This window comes from Dendrobium catenatum, unplaced genomic scaffold, assembly GCF_001605985.2.
Source record: "Dendrobium catenatum unplaced genomic scaffold, ASM160598v2 fragScaff_scaffold_459, whole genome shotgun sequence".
NCBI lineage: Eukaryota > Viridiplantae > Streptophyta > Magnoliopsida > Asparagales > Orchidaceae > Dendrobium > Dendrobium catenatum.
In genome coordinates, this window is record NW_021318921.1 from 811628 (window position 1) to 823445 (window position 11818).

The following is an 11818-nucleotide window of genomic DNA, read 5'->3' on the forward strand; positions in this document are numbered from 1 at the left end:
ATAGATTTAGGGTCTAAAGGTGAGTGGTACGAGTGAACCACTACACACCTTATTGGTGGGTAAGCTCTCCATCCTTTCGGAAGCTATAAACCCTACCTATCTGCGTCACACAGATGACGCCGCCTCCCTCTTTCTCTCATGCTTGTTTGAATGCGTGGCCTCTTTCTTTTCTTCAGTTTTTCCTTCCTCAGACCGGCCGGATGTTGACTGAACCCTGTGTGATTTATTAAGCCAACTTGAGCCTCTCTTCCCCTTTGATTAGGAAAGCCTAGAAATCCCCCTTTACACTAAACCCTTTAGAGCAGATAATCTAACATCCTTAATCGAGAGTCTTCCTAAGTCAAGGCTTAGGATGTAATTAACTACGGGGGCTTGCGCCCGTAGGAAATCGATCCCCACAATCAAATAAACCCCATTCGAGCTGATGCATCAAATGGGAGAAATCTCGTGAACTTTTGGGTTATAGATATTATTATCCATCGAGGTTGGTAGGTGAAAGCCGCTATCCTCCATGGCTAATCGTATCTATAACTTCATCTGCTCTTCCATCGGCCTGCTTGTGTTGATTGTAAAGGCCTATGACCATTTTGTCCTACGGGATAGTGTGATCGTACCCTTTGCATTCGAACCACACGAGCAGAATCCTTTCGGAGACCCACAGTGTCTTATCTACAAACCCATCTGTCTTCCAAAATTTACCCCGGAACTTATCAGTTAAAACTCCCTCGCCGAATAAAAAGAACAGCGGGCGGAGGCCGGGGCTGAATTTTCGGAGCCCACAAAGATGCACGGGATGACCTCGAACTCGACGACCATATATTCCGGGGCATCAGAGACAGCGTCAGAGGCGAGACAACGTCAGAGGCAATGGCGAAGGTTGCCGAGGCAGCGTCAACAGTGGCGTGCTCCTCGTATTTGTGGACCAGGAGGTCCAGGACAGTAAACTTGAGGGGGTTAAAGGCGATCATTGCGCGACTCGACTCAAACACAGGCACCGCCGCACCAGGCAGACTCGACATAGTCACCGCAAAGGGCAGACTCAACGCGAAATCTTGGGTCACCTGGGTCATTTCCGGGTTTTCGGGTCAACCCTAACCAGATTCGTTTTTACAAATGGGTCAAAAATCTGAACCCAAACCCAACCCGTTTTTTATTTGAATTGACCATAACCCGAATTTTTCTGGTTGTGTTCGGGTCGGGTCATATATTGACACCCCTAATCAGATGGGTTTACTGTGATTCTAGTGGTAGTGGAGAAATTGAGAAAATATGCTCATTTCATTCCCTTGCGTCGCCCTTACACCGCGGTGTCGGTGGCAGCCACATTCATTAGAGAGGTAGTTTATTTGCATGGTATACCCGAGTCCATTATGTCTGATCGGGATAAGGTCTTCTTGAGCTACTTGTGGAGGGAGTTATTCAAGATGTAGGGGACTACCCTAAAGAGGAGTACAACTTACCATCCCCAGACGGAGGTGGTGAATCGTAGTATGGAGACTTATCTCCGTTGCTTTGTATCATATACACCAATGATGTGGGCCAAATGATTAGCTTGGGCGGAATATTAGTATAACACTTCATATCATACAGCAGTACAGACAATGCCATTTAAAATTCTATATGGGAGGGATCCACCTCATCTGATACATTATGGGCATGGTAACACACCAATGTCATCAGTGGAGCAATACTTGGGAGAAAGAGACTGGAGTTTGGCATAAGGAACATCTACAGAGAGCACAACAAATCATGAAGAAGAAGAAATATGGATATAGGAGAGATGTGAAGTTTAAGGTTGGGGACATGGTTTATTTGAAGATTTGACCTCACATATAGAGGACTTTGGCTCGATGAAGGAATGAAAAGCTCTCCCCCACTACTTTGGGCCCTAGCTACGAGGTAGTGGAGTGCATTGGCTCACTAGCATATCGCCACAATTGCCACCGACCTCAGCCATTCATCCCATATTTCATGTATCACAACTAAGACGAGCCATTATAAACTACACACCCTCGCCTGCACTACCAGCCACACTGTTAGAGGATATAGAGGTGATATTAGAACCATTGGAGGTAAAAGGGGTGAGCTAAGGAGATCAAGGGATCAAGGAAGTGCTGATCAAGTGGAAGGATTTATCATAATATGAGGCGACATGTTATCCCTAATGTACTATTCAGAAGCAATTTCCTTTTTTCCACCTTGAGGACAATGTGACTTTTTGGGAGGGGAGCATTAATGCAGCTGTCAACAGCAGTTCAGCTACCCAGTTGGGGCCCAAGACCTCTTTTATCACCTATAGGAGAAGAGGGTTTGGAAGGAAACATGTAAGGGGAATTTATTAGATGTAAGAGACATTTAATAGGAGATTTGAGCTGCTTAAGGGGGGAGATTATAGTGGGTTATAGTTTTTTATGTTATGTTTTGAATTTCTGCAGCAGTTTTTGGAGGTGTTAGGGTTCCTAGAGGTTGCTAGGAATTGTGGGAGAGACGATTCACCTCTAGAACAGTGAATCAACTTGTATCTTGTTTGCTTTGATTGGATATTAGTAAAAATAGCTCTATTTGTGTTATTTATGGATCTATTTGGAGTAAGTTATTATTTTTTTAGATAGTTGTGTTGTTTTGATCATCAAGTCATGTCATGTGTATAAGGATTTCTTTAGATATAACCAATTGGCCAATGATCTCTCCAAATACAATAATTCCAACTTCTCTCAAACTTCTATAGTTGAACCCTCTTTGGCTACTTCCCTCAAAATTTCATCACCAAACGATAGAAGAATTGCACTATGATCCTTCAGTTGGATTTGCCTAGCCCTTGCCTTGTTGGTATGGCAGCAAGATCTTCAACAGAAATCATCTCAGAAGTTCCTTGATGAACAAGAAGAGCCTTTATTTTCATTCTCCATAAATTGAAATTATTTTAACTGGTAAATTTATCGATTTTGAATCTTTGTGTCAACATGATCTGAAATAGTAGTTGCTTCTACTCCACCTCAAAGATTTAAATAAATCTTTAATAAAGAACAGATAAATCTTGCTTCTAACCAGTCTTGCACCCCGATCACGTTCTTGTATCCGACTGATAGTACATTCCACTCATGCCCGCACCTCTTGCTTCTAACCAGTCTCGCAACTACGACCCGACCCCAAGCCTTCGGTCCGCTCGCGCAACCCGCGATCCCGATCCTGTGCCTTTAGCCCGCTCGCGCAACCAGCTATCCCGGCCTTTGCTTCGCGCTCATGCGCCCGTGTGCGCTCCGACCCGACCTCTACTCAACTGCAAGCCCACCTCGTATGCACGCATCCACCCGCACGGTCCATCCCCGCCTTTGACCCCCTGCACGTGCGACTCAACCCAGCGCTCGTCTGTCGCGATCCTGCGATTTCCTTCCCTCGACTAGACTGCTCCAGCTCGAAGCCTTGTTTCACGTGCAGCCATTACCACGCCCTTGGCCCTGCGTGCATCTGCCCCTCACACATGGACAACCCATCTCCTCTCTTCTTTAAACAAGAACCTTCCTCACCTTTCACCTATCTCTAAGACCAGTTTGTAAGGATTTTCTTATGAGGAGCTTCTTGTTCTTCTTGGATTGAGAGAGAGAGAGAGAGAGGGGGGGGGTCTATAGTGTTGAATATAATTCTTTGTTATACAAATAACACTGATTTGTCACACATAATATGTATCTTCTCCATTGAAATTCATAAATAAAACAATTGTTGTTTGAGCCATAAAACTCGAGCGACATAGCTATCTACGACCATGTATTCTGCTCCAACAATGGAGATAACAACTAAATTTTCTTTTATACTCAACCAAGAGACTTAGAATGTCCCATGAATTGATATGTTCTACAGCGCTTTTCCTATCAATTTTATATCCTCTAATATCAGAGTCGGAATATCCAATAAGATGAAATAACTAAAGAATGCTCAAAAGAAAGTGCATATTTATATTGACTAAACATTCATGCAAGGGCATATATATTGTCAATTATCAATTAATTAAGCTAAAAAAGGCAAACACAATATGCTTTTTATTCCTTCTTAGTTACATCAAGTACAACGATAATGACTGGAAGAAATATTACTTTGATTGATTAAGCTACCTGAATGCGTTAAAAATTGGGATTACTATATTAACTGTTTCAAGCAAACATATTTACACTTCATTCACCTTTTCCCTCAGTATACAATAGAGAATGAGCCTCAAGAAAACAGTCAGGAATTACCTCACATTTTGCTTGTACTAATCACAGGTAGAGATGACAGCTTTAGCATTTTATAAGTCGAGCACTGAAACCTTATCATCTCATCATTCATTTTAGAAGCGTTAGGGTTGAATTTCCTTGAGCACCCGTACCACTTGTCTCATGCTAGGCCTTTGAGAAAGCTGTTCTTCTGTACATCTAATGGCCAATTTCAGTGTATCTATCAAATGTTGAAGGGGAGCCACATTGCAAAGACCCTCAGTGAAAAACTCAGGAGCTCGAGTTTGGTGTAGAAGCATAGATGCCCACGTAACAATGTTGAAACCATCTCCATAGGAAGAGAAGAACGGATCAAGTACCTTCTTGTCAGATAATAATTCAAGCAACACTACTCCATAGCTATAAACATCAGCTTTATCAGAAACTCGACAAGTCATAGCATACTCTGGAGCAACATATCCAAAAGTTCCAGCCACAGCAGTTGTGGCATGTGTTTCTGAATTACCTAAAAGCCTTGCTAACCCAAAATCAGAAAGATATGCATTGAAATCATTGTCCAGCAAAATATTACTTGGTTTGACATCCCGATGAAGGATGCGTGGTGCACACTGATCATGCAAATAGGCAAGAGCTCGTGCAACATCCAGTGCAATCTTGTGAAGCATCTTCCAATCCACAGGTCTCCTGGATCTTTCTTGTAAGAAATTTTCCAAGTTACCTCCTGGGAGATAATTGTATATTAAGAACATCTCTTCATCACTGCCATAATATCCTATCAGAGTCACAAGATTAGAATGCCTCCACCTGCCAAGAGTTTTGATCTCTGCATGGAACTGCTGAACCCCTTGAACTCTTCCCACTGAAAGCCTTTTTATGGCTACAAGAACTCCTGGTGAGACCTCAGCCTTGTAAGTGGCCCCAAAGCCTCCACTTCCAATACAGTTACTTGTATTGAAGTTCCCGGTGGCTCTCACTACAGACTCATAAGTCAAGGGAATTTCAAGGTCCACAAATATTGTTACATCCCTTATTTCAGAAGACTTGACTGAAGAGCTGGGCAGGCATTTCCTTGAATATATATAGAGGGCAATCAGAACTAAAAGGACCGAGACAATACCTGCAGCTGAAGCGATTGCTATAATCCAAAAAGTACTGAGACCACCACTACTTTTAGCAGGTGATATCTGTGCGGGTATACTATTTTTAATCAATGAGTCGGAATCCCCACCGCTTCTTTGAAGACGTGAAACTGAACCAGAAGAAGAATCATCAAGGCAAGCTTGCAACAACGGGTTTCCACGAATCCTATCACAACTCATTTTACTGGAATTAAATGGCAAAGGACCAGATAGATCATTGAAAGACATGTTAAACTTGGAGAGTGATGCCACATTAGCAAAACCAGAAGGTACATTTCCAGAAAATTTGTTATCATTGAGCATAAGAACCGAGAGTTTTCTCAATTTGACAAGGCAACCAGGGATCTCGCCGGTCATAAAATTGGATGAAATATCCAGTTCTTGAAGGGAATGCAACTCATTCAATTTAGCAGGAATTCCACCACTGAAATTGTTATTGCTTAAGTTGAGATATTTTAATGCCTTAAGCCCAGAAAGACCAGCAGGAATCACATCCTTCAGCTGATTCATACTCAAGTCAAGCGCAACAAGTTTATCCAATAAACTAATGCTCTGAGGAATAACTCCAGTAATTTGATTACTGGAAGCATTAAGAACCATAAGAGCCCTGCAGATGGCACCAATATCAGCAGAAATTTCACCGGAAATCAGATTGCTATAGCAATTGAAAACCAAACCACCCAATTCTCTGCACCTTCTGAACACATCATTTGTTAATGATCCAGCAATAGAATTCTCATCTACTCGGAGGTTATAAACAGTTCGATTCCCATATCTATCAGTTGCAACTGGTAAAGAGGATAACGTACCAGACAAATTGTTTCTACCAAAATTATGATGAATTGCATAATTCCTGCTAGATTCAAAGTAAGGCTGTTCAATTTCTGCAATTGTCCTAGATGTGAAAAACAATGAGTAAGCAGTAAGCAGGTCGTTTGTTGGTGAAGGAAGCAAAGGGCACTTCTTGTTAATAAACCTTGGAATGGAGCCCGATAAACGGTTTCCACTAACGTCAAAAAAATCCATGCAAGGAACTGGGAGCTCTTCACCAAGCCAACCAGTCAATTTATTCAAGCTAAGATCAAGTAACTTAATTTTCACACATTTGTCGAGATCTCTCGGAATTTCGCCAGTAAAACTATTTTGTCCCAAACTTACCATCTCCAAGCTCTCACAGATACCCCAATAGCTTGGGAACTCCCCTTCAAGATTTCCTCTAGGAGCCCACAATATCCTCAGCTTTGGCAAACTAGTAATCTTCCATGAAATCCCGCCGTGAAAATAATTGGATTCATCCTTCTCATGATAGATCACGGAATTCAGTGCTTGCATATAATCAAACATGTTAGTGAGAACAACCATAGCCAGCTCCTTGCAGTTCCCAAGCTCTTCAGGAATATAGCCGCTCAAGCAATTCCTTGACACGTCCAAAGCTCTAAGGTTTTCCAGCTGACCCAGACTAGAAGGAATAACACCATCCAAACGATTTGAAAACAACAAAAGAGATCGAAGCTGGCTGCAATTCCCCAAGCTGCTGGGAATGCTTCCAACCAGTGAATTCCCAGAGAGGTCCAGATGCTCAAGGCTGAGACAGCCGGCGCCAATCTCTTCAGGGATTGAATTCTCTAAACGATTAAACGATAAATGCAATTGACTTAACTTCGGAAAGCAGTTCAAAAACGTAGGCAGGCTGCCGTTTAGACGGTTCCTGGAGAGGTCCAGGATCTCCAGATGAATACAATTATGACACAGCGAAATAGGGATCTCTCCAGTAATCAGATTTGAGGCCAAATTGAGGACGCGAAGGAAACTGGGGAACGTCGAGGGTAGGGTTCCGACCAGCGAACTACCTTCGAGATCAATCACTTCCAAGTTCTCCAACCCCCATATCTCTCCGGCGATATCTCCTTCGAAACTATGAAAGGGGAGAGAAAGAATTCTCAGCTCGGTAAGCTCTCCTATGGCCGGGCTCAGTTTTCCGGCGAGCCTCCTGTCGGGATCGGAGTAGTAGCAGCGGAATGGACCAGACCGGGAGCATGACGGCGACGTATCGCCAGTGTAAGCAGAAATGTTGATGGCGACGACTCGCCCTTTTAAATCGCAAGATATCCATTGCCATGAGCAGTGGTCGGAGGCTGCGATCCAGCCGGAAAGGACGCCTGCAGGGTCGGATACCGATGCCTTCAGTTCTAGCAGAGCCGCCCTTTCCCTTCCGGCGGTGTTGGCGTTGGCGCAGGTGGCGGCGGAGACAACGAAGATGGTGAGGAATAAGAGATGGGCAGGAAGAGGTAAGCAATGGCAGTGCATTGTCAAAAGGACTTAACCGATTTCGTAATTTGGGTTTTACCGAACTGGCACACTGCAGCGTGAGAGAGATGGCGAGAGAGAGAGAGAGAGAGAGAAATTCTGTCCTCTTCTGATTTCCCATACATTTCCACAGAACTTTGCACCCGAGTTCACCCTCGAATATCTCATAGAACATCTTATTTGGTCAACTTTAGTGTACAAAACTTCGGTGCTTTTACCATCGTACAGACATTAGTAGGCCTATGGATGAGAACAAATGACCGGACGTAGAGCTACGTTCGGCCGACAATAACATGTCACCACGTACTCTTACTCTTTACCTCGTGGCCCGATGCCTTGACTCGGACCGGAACCTGGGAATGCTATGTTCGCGATTTGCTCGGTATTGCTCGGTATTTGCTCGATATTACTAGATATTGTTTTGCAAAAACGAGAAATACCGCTCTGTGAAGAGCAATATCATGAAAATACCGAGTTGTACCGAGTTTTTCTACAACTCGGTACAACTCGGTATTTGCTCGGGATTTGCTCGGTATTGCTTGAAAAAACTCGATATTTGCTCGGTATTGCTAGGTATTTGCTCGGTATTGGTTATTGCCGAGCAAAATCGACCAATACCGAGCGATCTTGGGTCCGTTCCGGGTCGGGTTGTCGGGGCGCGCGGTAAATAATGAAAACGCGTGGCGCGATTCTACTGGCATCCAAACGTAGAGTTGCGTGCGTTCACCTGACCAAATAAAAGTTCCATGGATGGACTCATTTAGCTGGGATCCACTGCAAGACACACAACAGGAAACTGATGTGGTGCCGAAGGAAAAAATAATCCGAGATATTTCTAAAATTAAATTTTCAATTTTCCGTTTAACCCAATTTATTCGGTATGGGGGTATGGGTGTAAATTTTTATAGTTTTTAGTTGTATAGCTCTTGCTCTAGCGGTTGCAAAATAATATTATGAGTTCATTCACTCTCAATTAAAAAAGATCACAAACCATATCATTTATTGTACATCATGTGCAAAAAAATAATATTACACTCAGTAACAAAGTCAGAAATTTTATTCAGGGGACGCCTAAATTTAAATACTTTTATTTGTTGTCTCATCTAAATGTCAAAATGCATTAAAATAGTTGTTTATGAGCTTTTTTTGTAGTTCTCATTTGGATTGTCTTATCTGCTTAAGATCACATTTTACTAACCTGAAGCACTATCTTTGTCATTGGAAATATATTTGACAAACCTCTTCAAATGAATAACATGAAAGGTAGTATATACAGATTATGATGCACTTGATCGTGAACTATTTATTGGGCATTTGAATGTTTTAATGATATCAAAATTTGGCTAACTTGGGCTCATTGGATTTGTCTCGTTGAGATGATCGATTTGACTATAAGCATGTTACATTTGTAAATCGTTTATTCATCCAATTTATGGTTTGAACATTTCAAATGCGCTTAGGGTCTTCGATTTGGACCCATTTGGGCTCAGATTGAGTCGAATTTGGTGACGTTGGGTTCGTAATTATAAGGTGTACAGTTAGACTATAAATTTATTGAAATCAGAGTTCAAATGGTCTCCGATTTAATTTCGAAAGTTTCAGACTTGATTTTGCCTTGAGATTTGCCCGATATAGATAAATTTTTTATTACATATCATAGATAAAAGGTATAGATATAAAAGCACTTTTGATCTTTTGGATGTTATTTTATTTTGCAATTGAACTCTCTCTCTCTCTCTCTCTCTCTCTCTCTCTCTCTCTCAGAGATAGTCTTCATTGTGCATTTTCATATATTCAAAGAAGTGTTCTGATTTGTAAAAGTAGAAGTTTGGTAATTTGATTCTAGATTTATGGATAGGGGCATTCTAATCATTTAATTTAGAAATCAGAACACTTCATCTAATTATTCATGTTGATCATCTTGATCATATAAAATTCTTTATGCATATAAGTTCCTTAATGACATTAAAATTGATTCGTCATCAGCTCATTGTGTTAATCTTAGCAAGATGCTCATTTTGATTGTAAGAACACAAACTTTGGAGATTATTTGATCAATCAAATAGTGTGATAAAACTTTCACGTTTACACTCAACTGCTTGATTTAGTTCCATTTGAACTCAAATCAAATTACTTTTATTACTATTGGGTTCATCTTATCGAAACTTCAACTATAAGTTTATTGAAAATAGAGTTAAGATGATCTCAAAATTGATAAGGAAAACTGATACCATCTCTCACCTATGTTTAAGTCGGCTCACTTATTGTATGGCTGCTCCACTCTCTTTGCCATTCCCAATACTCTGTAATGCTCACCATCTGATTACTGTTGTAGCATCATGGCGGTTGATCTCTAACTAACTGCCTCTTCTATACGGTTGTATAACTAGTGGAATGAATAGAGAAGATGAACAGTAAAGTTCTAGCAATCTATTTGATTCTCTTGCTCTCTGTTTGTTCATTTATTGCAGGTATCACTGATCGATTCAACAAAAATTGATCTAATTTTTTTATTCAAATACTTATGTCAAAATTCATATTTGCTCAAATGAACTTTCTCATAAGATATGAATAATAAAGTCTATACATTCATCTTTTCTTCAACCCACCAAAGAAATAAGACAAAACCACTAAGAAAATTATAGTTGTTGTTGGCTTCTTTTCAACTCTTAAGATTTTTTTCTTCTTCTCTTATTAGCCTAACAAGAAATCAAGCAAGATGATGGAGCCATATTTGTCTTCATCTTCTAAAAAGCTATTTGGTAGCAATGGTCTTCACCTAATTCAGTTTTTTATCTTCTGTACTTGACTCAGCCTTCATGTTTCAAAGTCTGACTTTTTAGCCATTTGGCAACAAAATTTGAATGATGATTAGGAATAAAAAATAATAGTAGATCAAGGTCAGCAATATTAGTTTATTATAAGAATCTTAAAGATGATTTTAAGTGAGATGAGAAATAATATAGGAGCATTTTTATGAAAAAAAAAAATCAAGCTTTGTATCATTTAGAGCAAATTAAAGCTTCATTTGGGAAGATTTTTTTACTATTTTATAAAGTTATTATAGAGAAAGTAAATTTTTAAAGCTGTTCTAGAAAATAGCTTTCACGTACAAAAAAAATTTGAAAAGCAATAGAAAAACAGTAGCCAAATAAAAATTATGATTTTAATATGAAAAACATATATAGCAAAAAGAAAGTTGTCCCAAATGAAGCCTAAGGTTTGATTTAGGATGACTTTTTTACTGCTTTTTTAATAGTTTTCTAGTGCAAAATATTTTTGAAATAAAAAATTGGTGTTAGAAAGCTATTAAAAAAAAAATAGTTCCAGATAAAATCTAAAGCTTGATTTTGATTAGCTTTTCAACTACTTTTGCGGTGAGATAAATAATTAGAAAAAAATATTTGCGTTGGAAGTTAGCTTTTTCACTTCTATTTCAAAATTTGCTATTAAAAAGTTAATTTTCAAAATCATATCAAAAACTCTAAATAGCAAAACAAAAAATAAAAGGTTAGCTGCCTCAAACAAAGTCTAAAGAACAATGGTATCATAATAGCATCATATAATTTGTATCATAATAAATTTAAATATTATTGTGCTTCCCGAAGTACTCACGGTGCTAGAGAAATATAAAGTTTAACGTCTTAGCTTTGAACGAAGCTCTAGCGTGTAATCAGATAAAAAGAGAGGGTGCAGTATTCATAAGAGACACCAAAATTTTTACTTGAAAAATCTTAAATATGGGAAATATTATGGGGCCTGATCCAATTTGAATGAATCTACTATTATTTACAATTGGTTACAAATGAGGCCCTTTCTTAGGGGGAAGGCCTTGGTTTAATGTATATCATATGGAATACATTACATGATATGAATACAAAGAATCACTGTTAACGTATTCATTTGATTGGAAGGATCATAGTCAATGGGCGATGGAGGTTAGAAAAATCATTTTCTGACGATGGAGGTAGGAAGGATCACCATAGACCTGTCAATTTCGGGTTACGGGTCGAACCCGACCCGACCCGTAAGTGACCCGGATTTATTCGGGTTCGGGTCAACCCGACCCGGTTTTATAAACGGGTCGATTTTCGAAACCCGAAACCGACCCGCCTCGGTTTCGGGTCAACCCGACCCGACCCGCGTAAGCCGGTCGCAGAA

The 11818-nt window shown here is 40.2% G+C and overlaps 1 protein-coding gene across 1 annotated transcript in view; it reads right to left on the reverse strand.

Annotated features, from left to right (window-relative positions):
• Positions 1–7696, reverse strand: part of LOC110112583 (LRR receptor-like serine/threonine-protein kinase RPK2) — a 15830-nt gene extending 8134 nt beyond the window's left edge. The window contains exon 1 of the mRNA XM_028694342.1: positions 4233–7696. Coding sequence (XP_028550175.1) covers positions 4334–7657 — 3324 coding nt within the window. The 5' untranslated portion in view covers positions 7658–7696 and the 3' untranslated portion in view covers positions 4233–4333. The remainder of the gene's footprint in view (positions 1–4232) is intronic.
• Positions 7697–11818: the final 4122 nt, after the last annotated feature.